Source organism: Macrobrachium rosenbergii, chromosome 50 (assembly GCF_040412425.1).
Source record: "Macrobrachium rosenbergii isolate ZJJX-2024 chromosome 50, ASM4041242v1, whole genome shotgun sequence".
In the NCBI taxonomy this organism is placed as follows: Eukaryota; Metazoa; Arthropoda; class Malacostraca; order Decapoda; family Palaemonidae; genus Macrobrachium; species Macrobrachium rosenbergii.
This window is the reverse complement of record NC_089790.1, coordinates 20,845,001-20,870,000: the sequence shown is the minus strand read 5'-3', so window position 1 is coordinate 20,870,000 and position 25,000 is coordinate 20,845,001. Positions and strand designations below refer to the sequence as shown.

The 25,000-nt window shown below is 37.4% G+C and overlaps 1 protein-coding gene across 1 annotated transcript in view; it reads right to left on the bottom strand.

Annotated features, from left to right (window-relative positions):
* Positions 1-25,000, bottom strand: part of by (blistery) — a 372,062-nt gene that overhangs the window by 63,199 nt on the left and 283,863 nt on the right. The window contains 1 exon segment of the mRNA XM_067094246.1: positions 21,126-21,173. Coding sequence (XP_066950347.1) covers positions 21,126-21,173 — 48 coding nt within the window.

Here is a 25,000-nt window from a genome sequence, read left to right as displayed (position 1 = left end):
ATGAGATCCCCCTTCCCCCCACCGCGCCAACCCCCACACACAGGAAGAAAGTAATAACGAGTGACGAAACGGGGAAGCGGAAACGACCGTAAGAGGAAACAGCAGAGCAAAGGAAATCCATGAGAGAGAGAGAAGGAAATCCATGAAAGAGAGAGAGAGAGAGAGAGAGAGAGAGAGAGAGTGCTGAGGAGAAGCAAGCAATGCTTACAACCTAATCAGACAGATATTCAGAGAGAGAGAAAGAGAGAGAGAGACGCAAGCAATGCTTACGCTCTAATCAGACAGATATTCAGAGAGAGAGAGAGAGAGAGAGAGAGAGAGGACTTTAAAAGGAACGAGGGAGTATCCCCAAGGGAAGGGCAACCTTTAAGAAAAACAAACACTTACGAGGGAAACGCGAGCCCAAGGGTCGTATTGATATATTTGTACAATTCCATCTGTCGTCAGCCTTCTTCTCCTTCATCCAGTCCTTCTTTGTGCCTCTTTTTTCAGTTCCCTACCATATCTCCACTTCTACTTATTTATTGGAGGTTAAACAAAGATTAGCCATCAACTATCACTTATAAAAGTTCGCCATCATCATCATTAAGGGTGGCGACGACTTTGTAAGGTTCAGCCAAATAAATGGTGGACGAAATGAAAAATTTCAAAGGAAGGTGAGAGCAAATTCTTTATACATATATATATATATATATATATATATATATATATATATATATATATATATATGATTAACAGATGTAAGTAAAAAATTGAAGATTGTTCCAAAGTTTTAGGATAACAGAAGGTAAGAGGCCTCTGCTAAGTGGCAAAGAGGCATCACGGCAACTCGCAGCAATAACGAGCTGGTGCCATCGCATTGGCGTCACTACTCAGTGACCTGTTTATTCACGAGAGTCTTTTAAATCAGACTTTAATTTGGACAATATAAATGCTGTGTTACCCACGTTTAGCAGTATAAACATTTAAAATAAACCTATCTGGCTTCCTTCTACAGTATATTCAGAGTTTCTAGAGGACCTTTGAATGCCTTCAATTGACGGCTCTGAAGAAAATGTCAGTGTCCTCAATGCTGGATAGTAAAGAAGAATGATAACATCTTGTCCTTCATGTCCTTGTACCTGAGTTCACAATTTATTTTGCAATATTTCACAATACAAGCCTTCAATTCCTTCACGAATACCTCCAAATTCTTGCATGTCTTTACCCTAATTGACAAAGGTGCACCAAAGTTCAATCGAGACCAGCTGAAGAAGACGTACAAGCCTCAAAGGGACAGCAGATCTTAGCAGGGATGAAGAGCTTGGTCAATGGGGTCAAGGATCGGATGATTTGGCGTCGAGCCTGATAAGATTTATCGTGAACATTTCATGAACATTTATGGGCGAGGCCGGACATGGGCGAACTGCCAAGTGTCAATACGTCAAATATTAAAAGGAAATCTATCGTGCTGCGTAATTAAATGGCCAGGGTCGATGACAGGAAGTCTTTCTCGTCAGTATATAAATGCAAAATGACATATCATTTAAAATATTTTGTTTTTAATGACTATTACTTCTAAGTGGCATCGTCCAGAACACGCTACTATTGTTAGACACACCAGCGCCTTCAGTTCTAAAAAGACCCCTTAAAATTACCAACTACATTTCTTCAATAATAATAATAATAATAATAATAATAATAATAATAATAATAAAACTATTTACAGCACTGGAAAACATTTTTTGAGGGAGTCATCTGAAAGACCTCGGGGATAGATGGTAACATGAAAGAATGCAGGCCTTGGGCTGACACAAAACTGACCACAACCCAAGTTAAGTTAGGAGGACGCGCCCGAACGCGTAACATAACGGGTATACATATATATATAAAAAAAACTCTCCCGTGCTTCCGAAGGCTCTCCCTCTCTCTCTCTCTCTCTTTTACCTCGTTCACACCAGTTCTACCTCCGCCTTTTTTTTGGCCTAGAGGTTTCATAAAAACTCTCCTCTCTCCCATAAAATATAACATATTTCAGTCTCATAACTTTACCTCACATTCTTGGCCCGTGAAGAGAGATGAGATTCGGTAGACGGGACAAGAAAAACTAGGAAAAACAGAAAATGCTAAACCTTTTGGTAGAGCGCACCGCTGAAACCCTATTAATTCTTAAGGAGACACATCTGTATAAAAGATTAATTCAAACAATATTCCTATGGTTGGGTCAGATTTTACATTTATATTTTATTATCCTGACCTTCGATTTCCTTTTTAGTAAATAAGATATTCAAAATTAAATTAACCTGAACAGAATTGGTACAAAGTACAAGCTCATACGAAAAATATACATGAAAAAAAACAAGAAAACCCTTTAAAAATACAATTCTACAGTACATTATCCAAAACAGCGATAAGCGGTTTAACATTGACTTGCATATGTAGGTACTACGGTTAATATGTCCATACATTATAAAAGTACTTAAAAAACCAGCTCACAAAGAAATACGCTATTAGCTCAACAGCCTAATAATTAGCAAGGAAATTCTGACACATCTACTTAGTTTGACTCCTAAGACGGATCACTTGTACATACAAGCCTAATTATTCTCTTGGCGCAACAACAAATAGCGGTGCCAGACGGAAGAACAACATATATCAGGTGAGGGTAAGAAGACGGCTGTGCAAACAAGCCTCTCTAACAACTAAGGGGGTATACGTATCCTCTTAGCAGAATTGTAAAATATTCATTTGCGTTCTTATTTTACGGAATAATTCACGTTCTTTTACAAACAAGTTTTATTGAAGGTGTTTATTTTTCTTACTGTTTAACTTGACATAAATCATTACTAATGTACTCGTTCGCACACAGCTGTCAAAACCACGAGACGAAACTCGTACTGATCTTACATACGAGTGAGTCATAACTCCACAGTGATTACTGAAATTGATGATTCTTTTAAGCTGACTTACTTTCTAATTCGACGCGTTTGTATATACTATGCAAAACATCAAAATAAGAAAGCTCACACATTTGGAAATTCTGACGAACGAGCATCAGAACATATAGCAGACGACATAATAACGATTGGGTAAAGAGAAACTGCAGACACTAGTAAGAGAGTTCTAAAGTATTTAATTATATATTAAATTTTTAAAATGTGTAAACATTCATATTAAAGAATATGTAACTATATTCAAAGCAAACCTTGACGTTGATCATCACAAGACAAAACAACTACAAACAACAAACAAATTAACTTTCAATCATTTCACCTTTGAAACGCATGGTATCTAAGCTAATTCACATCCACTTCTGAACGGCAACCCATCTACACCGCAGGTCATCGGGGGTTAAAACAACTCGACACAAAGGGTCAAAAGCACTCGAACACTGGAGAGTCACATTCAACACAACCTTGGCCCTCGTAGCAACGGGCTGGCACTAACTAAAGGTCCCCAGAGTCAGTGAGTCAGTTTGAGAGTCGTACCCACGGCGACATATCATCATCATCATCACCATCATGACGCTAGTACCACACCGCTACCTCAGGAAGAAGCCATCTGTTATGGCACCCGGTAGACAGAAGCGAAGTCTTTCATTCGAGACAAAGAAGATATTCGATATAGGAATCCCTAAGTCATGAATTAAAAACGACATTTTATTAACATATCTAAATCTCATACCATTTCAGCCTAGCGCTAAAATTCGCAAGCTGTAGACTTTGACTGAAATAGAACTCACCGGTTTATAAAGAATATCACTGAGCACAAAAACGTCACACAGCGTTCAACACCTACGTACGAAAACGCGTTAGTCTGGTGCATGCGTGTGTACACCTCTCTCTCTCTCTTCAGCGTACGTTTTTGTTAAGAGTAAAAATATTGAAACGTGCATACTATTTGGCAACACTCGAACGGGTTTAATAAGGTGGCAGGGGCTGATATGATGAAGAGAGAGAGAGAGAGAGAGGAATGCGTGCGTAGGCGGGGTGAGAGAGGGCGTCAGCTCACTAAACAAGTCCAGGAAAGGGCGACACTCAATTCTTCCCTTACATTATGCAATCGGGTCTGCAGACAGACCAGCGCAGATATCCATCTATCTCTTATAAAAGGTCTTTCAGAACGAGAGAGAGAGAGAAAACACCGCGCGGACATCTGCAGGTCTGAGTGCCATAAGGGAATATGACCGTACTTAAACGGTAAAACGGAAATATTCTGTCCAAATTCACAGATCATAACAGCTCCTATACGCAACATTAAGCACTTGCGACTACAACATAAATTGCCTTCAGTTACCATTAAGCACGACAGGTAAGGGCCTTGCCGGAACTATGTACCATTCATTGTGAATCAATGAAATGAATGATAATAGCGCATTCCATCGTGGCTTCCAGTCATTCTGCATTCGTCTGATCACTTCCGAAACGGGCATTGAATTACGAAATTAAATATCGTTCCTATGTAACTCGAAACTTCCCAAAAAGGGAATGAGTCTAGGGCAAGAGAATCGGTTGGGGGATTGGGGGAAGAAGGGGGGGGGGGTTACGATAGCGATAGAGGAATAGTAGACTCCTCTCCCCCGCCCCCACCGTCCAATGATATTTGAATGAAGTTCATTAAGAGAAGCGATCGACATAAAAGCCCTGCCGTTTGGCCTTCTGGGGCACAAAAGGCGGCCGCAAGTCGATGACAATGAGACCAATTTACTCGGGGCAAAGATACGTGAAAAAAGGTTCTTTTTCGGGCAAATACTTACCTAGGCCACACGCGCATTGAAGAGGGGAAGGAAAATACAATGGAGGTCCCCTTCCCTACCTAAACTATCAATAGGAACCAAGAAGAATAGACCCAGGCGCTTTCTATGAGGTACATTGATAACTGGCAGTTGATGATGATGTAATAAGTCCTTCACGGTCATACAATATACAAAATGCTCATACAAATGATTATAAGCACCATGTTTAAAGTAGTACAACATACGAGAAAGGAATGTGGTACCACATGACATTTAAATTAAGCCTTTAACAATACCGTGCATACAATTTTTTGGCTGTTCAGCTTATCAATCTGTTATGCCACAGGACACGAGAGGACACTGAAAAGCAACTTATGTTAATCAAGTTAATCATACTTCAAAACAAACTTTAGTTCTTACAGAAAAAGCACGAAGGTTTAACCCCCTTCGTGATATATATGTAACAAAACAAACTGATCACGCACCACCTTGCATGAACCAATCATCCGGAGAGCGCAATAAACCGCTTAAAATGCTACACGTATCCCGTGACAGTACATCAGATTAGGCGCGAATGAAAGAGGCAGCATCGTGACGCAATCGTTCGATCCCTTATCGGATTTCTATGCTAATGCTCCTCCAAGGTTAACCTGACAATGGGTGAGAAGAAATCACGGGAGCAATCATTATCTCTCTTTGTTAACTGACGATGAAAGTACTTGAAGTATTTGTTTACGATAATTGGAAAACCAAGATTCTAGCGATGGTACTACGTAGCTCGGAAGATAAGACATGAAATTGCACGAATTGAAATGACTGGTTTGGCTGCTGGGTTGCAAAATACAGCGGGGAACATAAACTCTTAAGGACTACGGGGAGAAAGCACAGGTGCACGGCAATAAAAACATTCACACGCACACCACAGGATTAACGATGCTAGCAGGAATAACAGATTTCACCATCGGCAGAGGATGATTCAAACTTTGAAAAATCCGAAAAAATTTAACGAAATTCTCGTTTCTGGCAAAACCCTTGATTTAAAAATTACATTTATAATCCGCAGGTTACCTTAGTATAAAAAAACCTTGATCCTTCAATAATTGAGGGTCTATTAAACCCAGCCTTACTCCTAAAATTAATTTTAGTGCAGATAATAATTTTCACCAAAAACTGTCCTTGAGCTGCATTTTCTCATTTCTGTACGCTAAGCAATTATATCTATATCAAAGTGACATTTATTAAGAAATCAAGCTAGTAATACTGAATAAATAATCAAAGCAGACAGATATAGTTGTTATATATATATATATATATATATATATATATATATATATATATATATATATATATATTATATATATATATATATATATATATATATTATATATATATATATATATATATATATATATATATATATATGTGTGTGTGTGTGTGTGTGTGTGTGTGTGTGTATGCATTTAGGAACGGTCAACTGATATATCAATGACCATCTAGGCATATATATATATATATATATATATATATATATATATATATATATATATATATATATATATATATATTTATATACATATATGTCAATTATTGCCAGCAATCACGTACATTCACTCCAAATATTCTTTCACTTTCTTTTTTGACCTGGAAAGGCCACACAGCTGTGTCAGTTACATGGAGGCAAAAAGGCATAGGGATTAACGTCATGACTTGAAAGAAATACACGAAGATTTTGTAACAGCTGTGACGGAAGTAGAAAACGCTTCAGCCATCCTTGGACTTTTCACGAAAAATGTACAGAATAATAATAATAATAATAATAATAATAATAATAATAATAATAATAATAATAATTATTATTATTATTATTATTATTATTTCCATATATATTTTCTGAAAAATTCATAAAACAATAATAATAATAATAATAATAATAATAATAATAATAATAATAATAATAATAATAATAATAATAATATCAGTATACATTTTCTTAAGTATTCGTAAAAAGACATTTCAACATTATTCACAAATTAGATGAAAAGGAAGTACCGTTAAATATTTAAAAGACTAAAGATGACTAGCGAATGACATGATCTATACTTAAGCAAACAGCAGGTGCATGAACATTTGTTAGACCAATAAACCTATAATAATGGACCTTCTAGAAGAGGATATCCTCCAATTACTAGATAAAAAGGCTTTTAGAGAAGAAATGAGGGAATAACGAGCGAAAAAAGATTATAACCTTCATGATCATCAACGTTAATTCACAACTGCATGCAACGAACGCAGTCGATATTTCAACTACGCATAAGGGAATTACATTAGTGGTACTACGAATTTTCCTTTGATAAGAATACCTTGCCTTGCCTATCTATCTATCTAGATATCTATCTATCTATCTATATATATATATATATATATATATATATATATATATATATATATGTATATATATATATATATATATATATATATATATATATATATATTTCTTTTAATTCTTTATCAGGGATGACTCCAAAGAAATAAACAACATAATGGTCACTGCCTAACCCATAAAGAATGGTTGGCTTAACTAGATACTAAAGGCTGACATTTCACCTTCCTGACCACAGAAATTGATGTAAAAATAAATGACAACGAGTTTTACTGAAGTCATCTACTTACAATATGGAAAGGAGGATTTCATATTGATATACAGGAGTGATGGCACACGGGTAGCATTATAATAAAAAAAAAAAAGGGAGAGATCTTTGGGAATATTTGTTCCTGTAACAGCTTAATAAGGCGATTTCGCAATTATTTCAACTTACACTAATGAAGAATTTAAATATTTGCAAGCTGCACTTTAAAACTACGCCAAAGGGTGAATATTTTCATAAAACAAAACTATATAATCGACAATGTACAACCGAATTAGACCTAATTAGCCCCGTTACATATGCCTACTTATGTTCCACCATGGTGGTTTTGCCTTAAGCAATACAGAGGCCAGAATTAGTGATTCTGACGAGAAAGAGCTGCAACAGCATTAAACGAAAAAATTATATTTTTACTAAGAATTCTTTACAAAACAACGGGCAAAGTGTTAGTTTTGAATTTTAAAAGCAACAATCACTCATAAGCAAACACATTGCCCTCCTCCCCATGTTTGCAAACAAGACGCACTCAGTATCATAAACATGACAACGTTTACGGTCTATAAAGTAGAGGTCCTCTATTTAGAGACCTCTCAGGTGTGACTAAAGCATGAAAGGGAGGAACCTGTAGGATTAGACTAACAGGAGTCCAGGATTGGGTACACATGACCTCGGAGGATCTCTCTAAGAGGTCTGTGTGGGCCCTGGCGTCCCTCTTCGTTCATTGGGAACTTAGACACTAAGTCCTTCGCGAAGGTCATTCCTAAAAGCTTTACATATGGCCTTAAAAATAAATTTTGAATGGCTATGACGTGGTCTCTCTAATGAAGACTGAATTTTGAGAGCAACTGAATCTAGCACCCAACTTGTAATATCAATAAACTGTAAATTGGTGAATTACTTTTTAGAATAAATGCGAAAATATCCCCTTCTTTCACTAAAAAAAAAAAAAATTGGCATGTGGATAGGTCTAATTAAGACTCTGTACCCAATTTCATGATTGAATGATTTTATGGTAATGAAAACTGGCTTCGCAGCATCTACTGTAGGTTATTGACGCCTTAAGGAAATTAAGCCCAATTTCAAAAGCATCAGTAAAATACTGACATTATTTCCGTCCACGTTCTTGGGGGTAAACTTTAAATTTATTGTATTAATAACAACTAAATTCCAATTATCTCGAAAATTCGTCACTTGAAGACATGCAAACTTTCAAACGATTATTCTGGAACTACTCAAACTTATTTAATATTCAACAAGACCCACATTCAGTCATTGCAAATAGCATTTTACCAATGTTTACATTGCAAATCTCATAAATAATTGCAAAAAATTAATGAGTTACTCGTAAATAATTGTAAAACATTAATTATTTACTTCCTTTTCAGACAAAACTGAACAACGCCCAGTAATTTACTTCAAAAAGCCATTATTCTATCCGGTCATTTTACTTGATTACAGGTAAACATTCGAATGGAGAATTATGACATAACATTAATTCTAAACAAACACTCACAAAAAAGATTTAGGTTTCCTGGTCTGTAGCAAAAGTTATATCTTCCCCACGTATAGTACACCACTACACCTCTTGACCGACAATCTACACACTAACTACACGTACACTCTCGGCGGAGTACAGCAACACTTTTTCTTTGCCAAGACAGAGAGAGAGAGAAAACATTCGATGTCGTACAGCACCGGATTTCCCCGCAAGAAATTCCTTAGGGCAATCGTCACACTACCGAATACAAACAACAATAACAACAACAACATTAGCAAAATCTGACAAAAGAAACGAAACGTATATAATATTAGCGGTTATGTCTCCACAGGCACACCTGCGATTGAATCGTGCGGCTGGCAGTGAGTCACCACATTTCATGTCACTGCCATATATGGAGATGGCGAGTCGTACAGCATACTATGTACACCAGCTTTATCCAAACCTCATGTCAAAATCAGGTAAGGATGGCTCTTTATAAGAGCATTGTAGGTGCTTTTTTTTTTTTTTGCCCTACGAAAAGTTATTAAACACAGTGAAAGGGGAGTTATTTCACGACCGTCATGTTCCTTCTTTCCGTGACTCTCCGTATCGGAACACCACTATGATCTCCAAACACAGACGATTGAAGTTCAACATAAATATTTCCGAAAGCCCTTCAGTGTCTTAGGTTATTATTATTATTATTATTATTATTATTATTATTATTATTATTATTATTATTATTAAATGGTTCAATCTATTTGCTAAAAGCTTTGAAATGCTACCTGAAACCACAGAGTCTTGCAATAAGCTATAAACATTTCTCATGAAATTCTCCTAAATTCACTTAATTACTGTCACCGCTTTCGTTACACTTATTTTATTACTATCAACAAAGAGATGAAAATCTAGACATCTTATAATTTTAAAACCCTTCAAGTTTCCACACTAAGCAAAGAAAACATTTAACCAGTAATATATTCAATCATTAAAAAAAAAACTTCATTGAGTTTGCCCTTGTTCATCTGTTCTCTGGGCGATGAGGGGGTGGGGGGCGGCAGAAGGAATTCTGACTACTTTTATTTATCCGATAAACTTTCAATCCCGTGGAAGGATTTGGAAGAAGTTTCACGTTTCATTCCCCCAAAATCGGATTCAAATAAAGTTTTCAACTAAAAGGATGTGATAAAACAAAGATTCGGGGAATGACTGCTTAATTGTTCATTACCTGTCGGCCTATATATGGGTAGATATAGATGCAATTTAGCCTATACATATATAGAGAATAGCATCCCATGAAATAACTGAAATATGGATTTATCTTGCGAAACAAATAACTTACATCTTTTAAGTCACTTGATCTTTACAGTTCTCACCCTGAAAAAATTACGCAAATAGGACTACAGATGAAAAAGTAAGGCAAAGGAGCAAAACTCTCTCTCTCTCTCTCTCCCCCTTAGTGCCGTTCGTGCACCTCATGCGGTGCACTGTAGGCATTACTTAAGGCTCTTTGCAGCGTCCCTTCGTCCCCTAGTTGCAGCCCTTTTCGTTCCTTTTACTGTACCTCCTTTCATATTCTCTTTCTTCCATCTTACTTTCCACCCTCTCTTAACAATTGATTCATAGTGCATCTGCGAGGTTTTCCTCCTGTTACACCTTTCAAAACTCTTACTGTCAATTTCCGTTTCAGCGCTGAATGACCTCATACGTCCCGGTGCTTGGCCTTGGGCCAAAAATAAATAAATAAATTAAATAAATAAATAAATAAATAAATAAAAGATAAAAAAAATTCAATTCTCTCTCTCTCTCTCCCTCTCTCATTTAAGAGAATTATCATGTACTCCAGTACAGACATAACGCCACTAAAGCCCATCCAAGCTGGTACTTCCTTAATGGGCACGGTTACCAAGTACGAAATACCCTCGGGGTATAGAGTCAGATCTTATCAGTATTCCACAAGAAAGAAAGAAGAAGAGGGAGAGAAACGAAAGAGAGAAAAGGCTATAAACCTAAATTATTGTTTCGTCGCTGACGGCAGGACAACGTTTGTTTTTCTTTCGCTTCTTCAAGAATAAATTTATCATCTTTAGAGAAATTAATCAATGATGCTAGGTACGATTCTCCTTGTATTTTAATAATTTACAATTTTTATATATCCATTGCACAAAGACAGTAAGGCTGCGTTTTCAGGTAAATCTAATCAAGCCTTGAGTAACCTAATAACATGCCATCGGGTGAAGTTGTCAATTTCTTTACAATACAACAACGAAAGAACAAAAGAAATAAAACAACTTTTCAGCTAAACAACTCAAGAAAAAAAAGACACACAAAGCCTAAAATCACATGAGACTGTTCCTGTCATCAAACCCCAAAAACTGGGTTTAATAACAACGTGATCACTAGTGTCAAGGTTCTCCGAGGCATCACGACAACTATGTCCTTTTCGCATATTCACTAATCTTTGGCGTGCTGATTTGCACGAATCATCACAAATCTCTGAGACATAGCAATCAACAAACGCAAAACTTCATGGAAAGATGAATCTGATGATCATAAATCACAAGAAAATTAGAACCCCTGTATGAACATGACCATAATGGAAAAAATACGCAGAGAGGTTAAAATGGTCCGCCACAGAACCTAAAAATACTTTGTTTCTATTTTTTTTTAATTCACACTAAATCATTCGGGTTTGTCTAATGATAGGTTGGATCGTAGGGTTAAAATGCTAAAGAACATCTCTTTATCGAACACAAGTTATGAGAAGCAGCTGTGAATATCCAGCATAGGTCACCTTGGAACACAGGGAATTTTAGATGACTTCTCTACCACAAACTATGAATAAAGCTACGGATGGTGATCAAATCAACTTTAATAAAAACAAGTATAAAATGAGCCGAAGTTTCTTACTTCGGCGCAATCAAGTTTTCTGTACGGCGTATAATCAAAGCACCGAAAATAGATCTGTCTTTCGGTGGTCTCGGTATAATGCTGTATGAGCAGCGACCCATGAAACTCTAACCACCGCCCGGTGATGGCCTATCCTATATCGTTGCCAGACGCACGATTATGGTTAACTTTAACCTTAAATAAAATAAAAAAAACTAATGAGGCTACAGGGCTGCAATTTAGTATGTTTGATGATTGGAGGGTGGATGATCAACATACCATTTTGCAGCCCTCTAGCCTCAGTAGTTTTTACGATCTGAGGGCGGACAGAAAAGAAATGCAGATGGACAGACAAAGCCGGCACAATAGTTTTGATTTGCAGGAAACTAGTAAAATCTAGATGTTTTCTATCATAACGCGAGACCAATTGCATCGATACCCGTCTTATTAAGAATCAAAAGACTTCACGTTTAAAATTCACAGCATATAACACCATTAAGGATACAAATCACTGATAAGTCGCATCGACGTGAAGATGAAACATTTCTCGTCAAATACAAACAGAAACTACATCACCTTCCAAGCCTCCCACTGTCAAACCACGCCCCTTTACTTGCAACAAATAATAATAATAATAATAATAATAATAATAATAATAATAATAATAATAATAATAATAATAATAAATAAATTTTATTTCAGCTCAAGGCCATATACATGGAATATACAAAGTAGAGACAATACACACACAAGCTAGATACATGAGATGACCTGATAAGAAATAATCGGCAATATCCACATAGCTACTGAAGAGGTAAAAAAAAAGTATTCATAATAATGGTAATGCAAGTAATAATACTGAGAATAATAGTAAAAAAAATGTTAAAAATGATAAAAATAAAAAAATATTGCATACAATTAACTTCCAGCTAGGGGACCTTAGGTGGTTATTTCCCATTCGCTCTCTCGCAGGCTTTCTTTTACATTAGTCCCAGGATCATTAAGTGAACTCTTTTAAACCACCATCTCAGCACCTCAGAGATCGTTATGGCAGTTGACACCCACGGGAATCGTCATTAAGACCACTTTAGGGTGCTCTCAACTGCACCTGTTCACGCCTAGTCTTAGCAGGATGACCAAATGGCAGGGTTAATGATTTTGTCCAAGAATCGGTTCAGTTAATTCATTCCACTTTATATATTCGTGGCCAATATTTTAAAAGGAAATGCAAAGGTGATTTCCGCTGAGAAATTCGTAGTCAGAATACAATTATTCTTGTGAGCCTTCCAAGGATGAAATTAAGGAGTATTAAGGTAAAGAATTCTCTAAGGATAAAATAAATAAATAAATATATAAAAGATATGAAGATAAAAGTCACTGCTTCTAATAGTCATTTCTGATATTCTAGTCACTTCAAGAAAAAAAATTACGCAAAAGACAAATTCTTTTTATTAGCGAAAAAGCAATATGTGTGTGTGTGTGAGAGAGAGAGGTTATTGAGGTCACAATCCAAACAGTTCCTTCATTAAGTCACTTGAAGATTGAGGAGCCACTCCAAATTGATCGGTTTTGAGGACAGGCGGTGTAGGGGGTGGGAAGAAGACGCTGTCTCCCCCCACCACCAACCCCCACAAAAAGGAAAGAAAATCCATTAAAATATCAGGGAGAGGGAGAGAAAGAGCAGGTGAAAAGACCAAGAATTGCCAATGTGGGCCATTTAGTTCACCAACTAACCAGCTTTCAGGAAATTCCCGCGGGCTCTTCGACGCCACAGTACAACCAGGAGCGAAATTTTCTAGTAATGGGTCCCTCGGGAGTTTACCAGTAACCAGGTGTTGCTTATGAAGAGAAACCTTGTGGGTCCCAACGATAGCCCTGGGGGAACAAGAGTCTCAAGGCGCATACGTTCTTCTGGCCGATTGCCTTCTGCTACCTTCACTTCAAGCCACTTGAACGAGGTGATTAATCAACGTACATCATAATCATTCCCAAAGGTTCTTTCATTAAACGACAATTTAGAGCATATGGGTCAGCTTGCTCACGATTTCAAACCTAAGAAACATCTTACTGACTTGAGATAAGAGCAATTTCGTACATTAAAAAATGCTACGGTATAATAGACATCTCATCATTTGATTAAACAAGAAAGCGCAGTCGTAAAGATAAATAAGCAAAGATAGATTTTCATATAAAAAAATTGATATCCAATTCCGTACTGAGAAGCTGGAAAGTAGCTCAACGAAGAAAGATATTTAGAGCAAAAATTAAGAACGGATATAGTTACTTAAATAAGCTCTCACAAATGGAGATATATTACCAGTCTCTCTCTCTCTCTCTCTCACATACACACACACACACGCACACACACAGATATATATATATATATATATATATATATATATATATATATATATATATATATATATATATGTATATATATGTATATATATACATACTTATATATTATATATATGTATATATATACACAGACATATATATATATATATATGTGTGAAAAATAAAAATAATTTGAAGTACGAAAGTAAACAAAAATAGAAACAGCGTTTGAAGCCACCGTCTCGATATAATCACTAGGTTTTGTAGTACACTACTTTCTCCTATCTGTCTGAGGCTAATATCTGTCTGGTTGCTTGTGCCGAGCAATAAACTACTGCCTTCCTCGTCTTTGCAAGCAATAATGTTCTTCATTTTATTGCAGATACCTGATTGATAATAGTTTTTTTCTTCTTCATATTTCGTATGTGGACATTGTTATCAGGATTTTGGCAAAGCAAAATGTCAGTCAATTTGCTTTGGAAGAATGTTTACGTTTAATTAATTACCATAATAAAACATATTGCTAAATCTACATTATTAACAACAGTATTTGCATCTCATTAACAGAGCCATAAAAATATTAATAATCTAAATATTGGACACATTACTGGAAACCTCATGATCAAAGTCAACTTGAAGTTATCTGTAAGTATACAGAAAAATCCTAACAGCAAAATGTTGAACCAATTATTATTATTATTATTATTATTATTATTATTATTATTATTATTATTATAAGCTGTGCAGATATAGGTGGCACACTGGAACTTTCATTACATCAAGGTCATACTGCACATCAACCTTAGAAGCTCAATTTTCTAACTTGTAGAACCAATTCCAGTTCCGGAGACAAAAAAGAATAACATAAACAACAACACCACAACTATTACAATACTAACAATAACAACCCAACAATTACGATAATTTGTGCCTTTCGATTCACAGGCAAAATCGCTCACTACGATCCCTTATCTTCCTCCCTTAACACAGTACAATCCTCGTTCTCAGTACACGAATATGCTCCTCCGTACATATAGATAAGTTCCCTTGATAACAGTTAACACGACGACAAATTTAACTGGGGAAGTTCCCTTTTGTGACAAGTAAGCAGTTCCCTTCTATGAAAGGTAAGCAGTTCACTTTGGTGAAAAGTAAGCGGTTCCCTTTGGTGAAAAGTAAGCGGTTCCTTTTGGTGACAAGTAAGCAGTTCCCTTTTAAGATAAGTAAGCAGTTCCCTTTGATGAAAAGTAAGCAGTTCCCTTTGGTGCAAAGTAAGCAGTTTCCCTATATGATAAGTAAGCAGTTCTCTATAATGAAAAGTAAGCAGTTCCCTTTGGTGAAAAGTAAGCAGTTCCCTTTTATGATAAGTAAGCAGTTCTCTTTGATGAAAAGTAAGCAGTTCCCTTTGGTGAAAAGTAAGCAGTTCCCTTTGGTGAAAAGTAAGCTGCTCCGTTTTGTGAAAAAGTAAGCAGTTCCCTTTTTTGACAAGTAAGCTGTTCCCTTTGATGAAAAGTAAGCAGTTCCCTTCGGTGAAAAGTAAGCAGTTCCCTTAGGTGAAAAGTAAGCAGTTCCCTTTATGATAAGTAAGCAGTTCTCTTTGATGAAAAGTAAGCAGTTCCCTTTGGTGAAAAGTAAGCAGTTCCGTTTTGTGAAAAGTAAGCAGTTCCCTTTTATGACAAGTAAGCAGTTCCCTTTGATGAAAAGTGAGCAGTTCCTTTCGATGAAAAGTAAGCAGTTCCCTTTGGTGAAAAGTAAGCAGTTCCATTTTGTGAAAAGTAAGCAGTTCCCTTTATGAAAAGTACGCAGTTCCCTTCGATGAAAAGAAAGCAGTTCCCATTTATGATAAGTAAGCAGTTCCCTTTGATGAAAAGTAAGCAGTTCCCATTTATGATAAGTAAGCAGTTCCATTTCTTGAAAAGTAAGTAGTTCCCTTCGATGAAAAGTAAGCAATTCCCTTTGGTGAATTTATTTCTGGTGACAGAAATTCATTTCTCGTCACAATGTGGTTCGGATTTCACAATAAGCTGTAGGTCCCGTTGCTAGGTAACTAGTTGGTTCTTAGCCACGTAAAAATAAGTCTAATCCTTCGGGCCAGCCCTAGGAGAGCTGTTAACCAGCTCAGTGGTCTGGTTAAACTAAGATATACTTAATTTTTTCCCTTTGGTGAAAAGTAAGCAGTTCCATTTTGTGAAAAGTAAGCAGTTCCCTTTTTATGAAAAGTAAGCAGTTCCCCTTTTGCGACAAGTAAGCATGACCGAGTAGATGCCGAAAGGGAACTAGCCTATACCATAAAATACTGGGTTTACTCGTGAAGGAGCCGACAATCTAATTTACTTTACAGAGACACACACGCACATGCACACATACATATAGGTACATCTTATGAATGGTTTCAATCCGGTGAGATAAGGCTTACCTCGTCGAGGACCTCCCGTTGTAACAGTCTCTGGTGTTTCTTTTATATTTCTCTCTCCATCCTAGCTGCGACCTACAGCTGTCGACTAATAGCAAGGTACATAATTCACAGCTTGGGTCAACAGAAGCATACTAGATTTATAGCAAACGAGCCTATTTCGTCCCTACTCGTCCGATTCGAGAAACGAACGCTGGTCCTTTAGTTTGTGGCGAGAGAGAGAGAGAGAGAGAGAGAGAGAGAGAGAGAGAGAGAGAGAGAGAGAGAGAGAGAGAGAGAGAGAGAGAGAATGGGTATGACCATACTAGACTTTCAACAGCAGCCAGTTTCCATGGGGAGCGATGACGTAGTTCTGGGGCAGCTGAATTCCTCCCGAGTACACTACCGGTACACTACAATAATACCCGTGTATATCTTATAGCAGCCTAAGCACTAAGCATCATCCATTTTATTTTAGTATCTCATATAAAGGCTAACACTAATTCCTAGCTTACATTTATTGATACTAAAAGTGAAACATAATAATAGTTTAGTACTGCGGTCACTCTTCAGAGCAGATTACTCTAAAACGAAAAAAAAAAAATTCTTAGGAAAAATTAAGGTTTCGTCCGGCACAAAATTCAAGTAGATTGAGGTCGAAAGGTTCCACATAAGGTCCAAATCCAGGTAAATTATGGTCGAAAGGTTTCAAAGGTCAAAATTCAGGTACATTAGGGTCGAAAGGTTTCAAAGGTCAAGATATTGGTAAATCAATGGGAAAAAGTTTCAAAGAGGGTCAAGAGTCATTTAATTAAGGTCAAAAGGTTTCACAGAGGGTCAAAATTCAGGTAAATTAAGGTCGAAAGGTTTCAAAGAAGGTCAAGATACATCTAATTAAGGGCGAAAGGTTTCAAAGAAGGCCAAGTACTTATACAAATCAACTTGATTTCGAAAATTCCATAAACACAACAACCTCGCGAAGAGACACGAGATCTCAGAATAACATCTGTCAAAGGCGTCTCCTCCTTAAAAGGGGGGAAGGTCTTAGGCACAAAGAGTGCCTTTAGCCTAGACCTTGAGAAGAAGCCGACTCCAGGGATTCGTTTCCTCCAAGGGGAACGAGTAAGTGAAAGTCCAAACCCTTTACAGGACAAGGGACTGAAGCTCTCTCTCTCTCGCTCTCTCGACGCCTTCAAGGGCAACGTTTTCTCGGCAAGAATGAGGACAGCATGTTCACACATACGTTTGTGAGACTCTCTCTCTCTCTCTCTCTCTCTCTCTCTCTCTCTCTCTCTCTCTCTCTCTCTCTCTCTCTCTCAAAAGTGAGTTAATCTTGTCTGTGATATGTTTTTGAAATTGTACAAAATATTTTACGAGAGGTTAGAATCTCTCTCTCTCTCTCTCTCTCTCTCTCTCTCTCTCTCTCTCTCTCTCTCTCTCTCCCCTTCAAGGGCAACGTTTTCTCTGAAAGAATGAGGACAGTACGTTCACACATACGTTTGTGAACGCTCACAGAACCAAGGTGAATCCTTTGAAAAATGGAATTAAGTAATTTGAAATCTATAAGCTTCCAAATATTAACCCATAAGGGAATATCTTAACTTACATAGTATTGTACCAGTTCATAGAGTCTGAGGATCTTGTTAATAGGACGTATTTCGCTATTTTACTACAAAAATCAATTAATTCATAAAGTAAAAGGTTCTGCATTTGAAATTTCTGACAGGAGGTACACTACACGAAGAAATGTTGCGACCACAAACCTGTAGCCGCACCAACGGACGGTCTGATTATTAATATTTATCAAATGGTGATTTTAAGAGTGGTTACCATACACCCTTTTCAGGAAATCAGTAATCTTTAGGAAAAAAAAAAGAAAATATAAAGCGCGCATACTTGAGCAGAGAAACAAAACGTGACCCCCTCCAACACACAACCACACACACACACACACACACACACACACACACAAAAGCTTATTTGCATTTCGCCCTTTATATACACAGTGTAGAGAAGACCATCCACCCACGGAATGCAACCGAAGGACCCATTCGTCACCCACATTTTGAAGGCTGGCGGTAACCTGATCAGTGGGATTCGCAGAACGCAGCCAGATAATATACTATCCCCGCCATCTGGACCACCGGGCTTTGCATACTAACAGACATTGGGTGTGACGTTGCATGACAAAGAGCGCCGAACATGCCGCAAATACCTGTCTTCGGGACAGTTTTCGCTGACGCTCGATACACGCAAGGACAACGGGATACTGAGAGAGAGAGAGAGAGAGAGAGAGAGAGAGAGAGAGAGAGAGAGAGAGAGAGAGAGAGATTATTATTATTATTCCAAGGACTATTATGGCTTTTGAGAGAAGTAACAGAAGATAATACGAAATACAGGAAGAAGATATCAATTGTCAGAGAAAGAAAGCCAGAGAGATTATTATTATTATTATTAAAAAATATATGGTTTTCATTTTTAAGAAGTAACAGAAGGTAATAGGGAATACAGAAAGAAGGGATCAGTTATTAGAGAGAGAGAGAGAGAGAGAGAGAGAGAGAGAGAGAGAGAGAGAGAGAGAGATGGCAATATGCGATTTCTCTCTTTGATCTGGGAGAGCTATATCATTCGACACCCCGTGACAAGGGCGTTATGAATTTTATAACATCCAACATGGCTGCGAAAGACAAAGGCACTTATGAAAAAAATACCGGCAGATTCATGAAGGTTTCAGGAGGCCTTTAATTACAATAACCCCCTCAACCCTCCCCCCAACAAAAAAATAGCATTAATATGCAAGCTCCGTGCGCTACCAGAATGAAAAGAAAACACTTTGTATTACACTTCACTATGCAACAAATATATATTCAGTATTCAACACAGAAGCGTCTCATATTTCTCCTCTAAAGAGTTGTGTCGACTCACATACGTTGTTAGGGATAAATTTCAATAGACGGAAAGACATTAAATTCCTTATATATATATATATATATATATATATATATATATATATATATATATATATATATATATATATATATATATATATATATTAGTCATGATGGCACAGTTTCCAGCTATTGTTTACAGTGTCACGATGACACTGTTTGTACCTATTGTTTAAACTAACAGTGTCTCCGCATTTCCCAGCCTACGTTTAACAGTTCGAAGCTGCCCATCTATGTATTGCCTACTCAAACCTACTACCTGGAAATATATGTACACAGCCTCATACATATGTACACACACACACACACACACACACACACACACACTAACCCGCATATTCACATACGCAGGTAAGCAATTACGCACACACTTTCTGCAGCCATTCGCCCGCCCTTATCTCAACTGCACTTCACGAGATCATCCTGGTGTCAGTGTGGTTTCCTTCCCATCCGAGCGCATGCGCAGTGCATTCACTAGTATGGCCACAATGCTATCTCTCCCCTCGTAAAGCAGTGTCAGGCAATCTGGTGCTATCGTGCTTGCTAGATACGACTGAGAAATCAGTTGAGGGAACGCCATAAAAAAAAACTGTCCCTGACAGCAGGTTGCTAAGAGAGAGAGAGAGAGAGAGAGAGAGAGAGAGAGAGAGAGAGAGAGAGAGAGAGAGAGAATGGTCCTTCGTTTCGGCCCCTTTCCATAAATGAAAATAATTACCGGTATAATACATGAAACTAATTTTTAAGAGGACAAGTGCATTCATACAGTGAAATTGAAGGTAATATGCGTTAGGACGCAAGGTTTGACATTAATTGCAATAAAATACTTATAATTTGAAGGGTAATTTTTCTAAGTTTGATATGATACAAAATGGTGGCGAATATTCTTCTAAAACAAACAAGAAAATTTTTCTAGCTGACTTCAAAAAGCCATTTTGACCTTTCAATGTCGTTATTTTGCTTTTTCGAGCACAAGTGCAATAAACGTCAAATATTCCTTTTCAAAATGACACCAGAATCAGTACCCAGGCATGAACACCAGCTTTGTACAGACTTCCCAAATAGAAATGTTGCTAAGTACGAACGTAGCCAATGACAGATGGTTGTACTGCTATTGGGAGTTACAAAACGACAATAAACATATAGATATGAATATTTTTCGCCATATACGAGTATACATGTACATACAAATGTATATGTGTATGTATGTATGTATGTATGGATGTATGTATATATATATATATATATATATATATATATATATATATATATATATATATATATACATATATATATAAGAAATAATCAACACACAAGCACGTGTGGAACAGAAATAAATTTCTGACTCACATCAGATCGAACCCATGTCTTTCAATTGAAAGACGAGACCGCTGCCTGGCTTGGTTGGCAGCGGTCTCGTCTTTCAATTGACGACCTGGGTTCGATTCTGATGTGAGTCAGAAATTTATATACATATATATATATATATATATACAGTATATATATTCCCGTAACACCGCATAGGCAATCAATTGTTTTTTATGGTTTACGAAAGCATATAATCCTACTAACATTTTTTAACGAATATATACCTATATACATACCAGCTTAACGTAACTAACACACTTACACATCAGGAACAAGGAAAAACTTCGGTATAAATAGTAATCCCCCGCCCCCAAAAGAAAAAGTCCCCCAAAAATCTATCTTGCCAAAGACTTACTTTTGGAACATTTATTGTAGGGGATAGAACGACTCTCATGGAACGTACCTGGAAATGGAAAAAAAAAAAGTTAATTACGATTTACGCCGAAATTCAGGTAAGAAAAATTGCAATTTGCGCGGAATTTAACTTACAAAAATTGCAGCTTAGAAGAGTTACAGTTTACATGTAAATCAAAATAACAAAACTTACAATTTGCATGAAAATTTAGGTACGAAAAACCACAATCAGCATAGAGTTCAAGCAAAAAGAAAAAAAAATTACAGCTCAATTGAATTACCGTTTATATGTAAATCAGTATAAGAAAACGTAATATTTGTAAGGAAGTTTAGGTAAGAAAATTACAGTCAGCATAGAATTCAAGTAAGAAATACTACAGCTTACATGAACTACAGTTTACATGTAAATTGAGGTAAGACAAATTTTAAAATATGTGTGGAAATTAAGGAAATAATAATAAATACAATCAACAAGGAATGCAAGTACGAAAACTACAGCTTGCATGAATTACAGTTTACAAAGAAATGTAGGCAAGAAATTTACGAACTGCGAGGGAGTTAAGGTAAGAAAAATTACAATCTGCATGGAATTAGGAAAAGTTGCAGTTTACGGTGGGATTTTAAGTAAAGAAACTCAAGGCAGAGACAGAGAACAAGAACACGACAAAGAAGCAACAGATTTCGTTATCCTTTGAAAAGTAACAATTAAAAATGAGTGAATGAAAGAATTCACGACAGAAAATAACAAGTAACAAATGTGCCGAAATGTCTTCGGCGCAATCGAGTTTTCTGTACAGCTTATAATCAAAGACACCGAAAACAGATCTAGCTTTCGGTGGTCTCGGTATAATGCTGTATGAGCCGCGGCCCATGAAACTTTAACCACTGGCCGATGGTGGCCTATCCTATAATGTTGCCAGATGCACGATTATGGCTGACTTTAACCTTAAACAAAATAAAAACTACAGAGGCTAGAGGGCTGCAATTTGGTAAGTTTGATGACTGGACGGTGGATGATCAACATACCAATTTACAGCCCTCTAGCCTCAGTAGCTTTTAAGATCTGAGGGCGGACAGAAAAAGTGCGGACGGACAGACAAAGCCGGCACAATAGTTTTCTTTTACAGAAAACTAAAACTTCATTTCACTAAAATCTCTCAGGGTTACGATTGATGTATATAAACCAAAGAGAATGATGTCACTAGCAAATGATGTAGCTATATTTAAAACCGAGAGAGTAAAAAAATTCTCGACAGAAAGGAGACCTCATTTCACTGCAATCTATCAAGTTACGAAAGATGTATGTAATCAAGAACGAATGATGTCACTATAACCATCAGTTACATGAATATTGAAGTTAGGCCTCAAGTAGACTTCAGATAGGCAACAGCTTACTTGCCCAAAGGATATAATTCAAGTCAGTTCGTATTAAGATATGTTACACACACACACACACACACACACACACACACACACACACACAAACATCAGAGAGACCATGATTCGCTCTTAGACCCAAGGAGGTGAAAAATTCTATTTACCAGGTTATGTTCCGAGGACGAGACAGATAATGGCGTGACAGAGAGAGAGAGAGAGAGAGAGAGAGAGAGAGAGAGAGAGAGAGAGAGAGGAGAGAGAGAGAGAGAGAGAGTTGAGCAACTTTCCCAAAACTAAACACAGTACAAGTTAATACGCGAACTTCAAAAACAACGCAAAAAAAAAAAAAACAATGCAACACAAAACATGGAAAACATTATACTAGCAGAAAAAATTAAAAAAATAAAAACAAAAAATATAAATATAAAAAAAACAGACGATCCTTCACGTCAAAACCTTCCCGTCCGACCTCGTCAGACGAAACCGTGATAAAATCTAAGTAGGCTAATCTCCACCACCACCACCACAGCCACAGCCACATTCCAGAAGGCAGGCCGATCACTGAACGAGATCTAATAGGCTTCCCTCTGCTATAGGCGTGGATAGATGCGGACCAAACCAAGCAGGGAAAATGACTAATCATCGGTTAACTGGAGACCAGACGTGTGCAGGCATATACCCCATGGTCTTAGATAGATAGACAGAATATAGAATTTAGGCCAAAGGCCAAGCGCTGGGACCTACGAAGTCATTCAGCGCTGAAACGGAAATTGACAGTGAAAAGGTCTGAAAGGTGTAACCGGAGGAAAACCTCGCAGTTACACTATGAAACAATTGTTATGAGAGGGTGGAAAGTAAGAAGGAAAAAAAGAGAATATGAACGGAGGTACAATAAAAGGAATGAAAGGGGCTGCAGCTAGGGGCCGAAGGGACGCTGCAAAGAACCTTGAAGTGTTGCCTACAGTGCACCGCATGAAGTGCACTGATGGCACTACCCTCCTACGGTGACTATGGTCTTAGACCCAAGGTCCAAAGAAAAGGGAGGTCTACCCATGCGCAGGTAAACTGGGGTGAACCAGGCGGCGGCGGCGGCAGCGGGGGATTGTTAATGACGTCAGAACTGACCGTCGGTTCAGCGGGTGGCCTTTCCTGAAGCACAAACCTGTAAATTTTTCAGACCGAAATGCAAACGCCATTGGAAGTTACATGCACAAATAGAGCTGCCATAGCCGTTGCTGCAGTGAGTTTTGTGATTGAGAGAATAAAACTGTGAAAATTAACACGGGTTATAGGGAAACCGCCAAAAACAAGGCCTTGCTTGGACTTAAAGTACACTCCTCAGTTGTGACAAGGAGTTCCTCACGCTGTTTGTGTGTGTTGTAGTTTTTTCTTATTAATTACTGTGACAGACATACGCTACCTTCTAATTCAATCGATTAATAACATAACAAGGCATAATGCAGCACGTGTACATGAATTCTTGTTGTTTTTCATATACCGTTACAGAGGAGATGGTATGCATACCCACATACATTCAGTATACTGCGTTTATGTAATCTCAAAGATATCTGCTCAGTTTCGAACGCCGACCAATTAAGAACTGAGGAGACATTCAGCGATATATCTATCTCTTGAGGTGGTTTAATATGCCAACTGTGCAATTTTGTTAATCTCTGAGATCTTTCTCGACAAACAGAATGATTCTAAATAGCTCGGGTGGACAGATCAATTATTCGAAATTGTCTTCCGGTAAGAGAAAAAGCATCAAAATACCTGGACAATCTCTATTGTCCTCCAATTCTGCTTCCCTTCCTGAATAACAGTCTCCTTTTCCTCCTCCATCACCTCTCCTTAAACACCTACACACTCCTGAAACCGAATTCGTTTCGCCTGTCACCCGTGCACCCCGTCACGTCAAGTGTATGCTTTTCAGATTGCGAAATCACATACCTTGTTGCTATATATACACATATTTATCGCCCGGTTGTTGGGCAAGCAACAAGTCCATTGCTGTCGACTCAATATCCCTGGCAGTTCAACAAGAATTTTTATGGCCTACTGGCCTTATCTTGACTCGCAACTTTTGTCTCTCACTCTCTCTCTCTCTCTCTCTCTCTCTATCTTTCTCCCTCTTGTCACTGTCAAAGAGGCAGAATCTATCTCCTAACCACCTGCATTCATTTATGTCTGTTATGGTTGAAATAGCCATGAGATACTACAGGTAAAACAACCTTAAGTGCATGAATCTCTAGTTTTTCTTGCCTCTAATGAACAAAACCTGAGGGTAATACTGAAGAGTCAAAACAAAACAGATGAGATTCTTGAATATATTACGAGCCTAAGAAAACACATCCATTGCAACGTAGGCAATGCATGCTAAATACATTTGCTTCGTCCAAATGCATCCTAACTAACTAACATTCATATCCGAACACAATACACTGCATTACGTCTGCTTTAAGCATTCAGGTCTCTGTAAACAAGGAGAGGTTTAAAGGT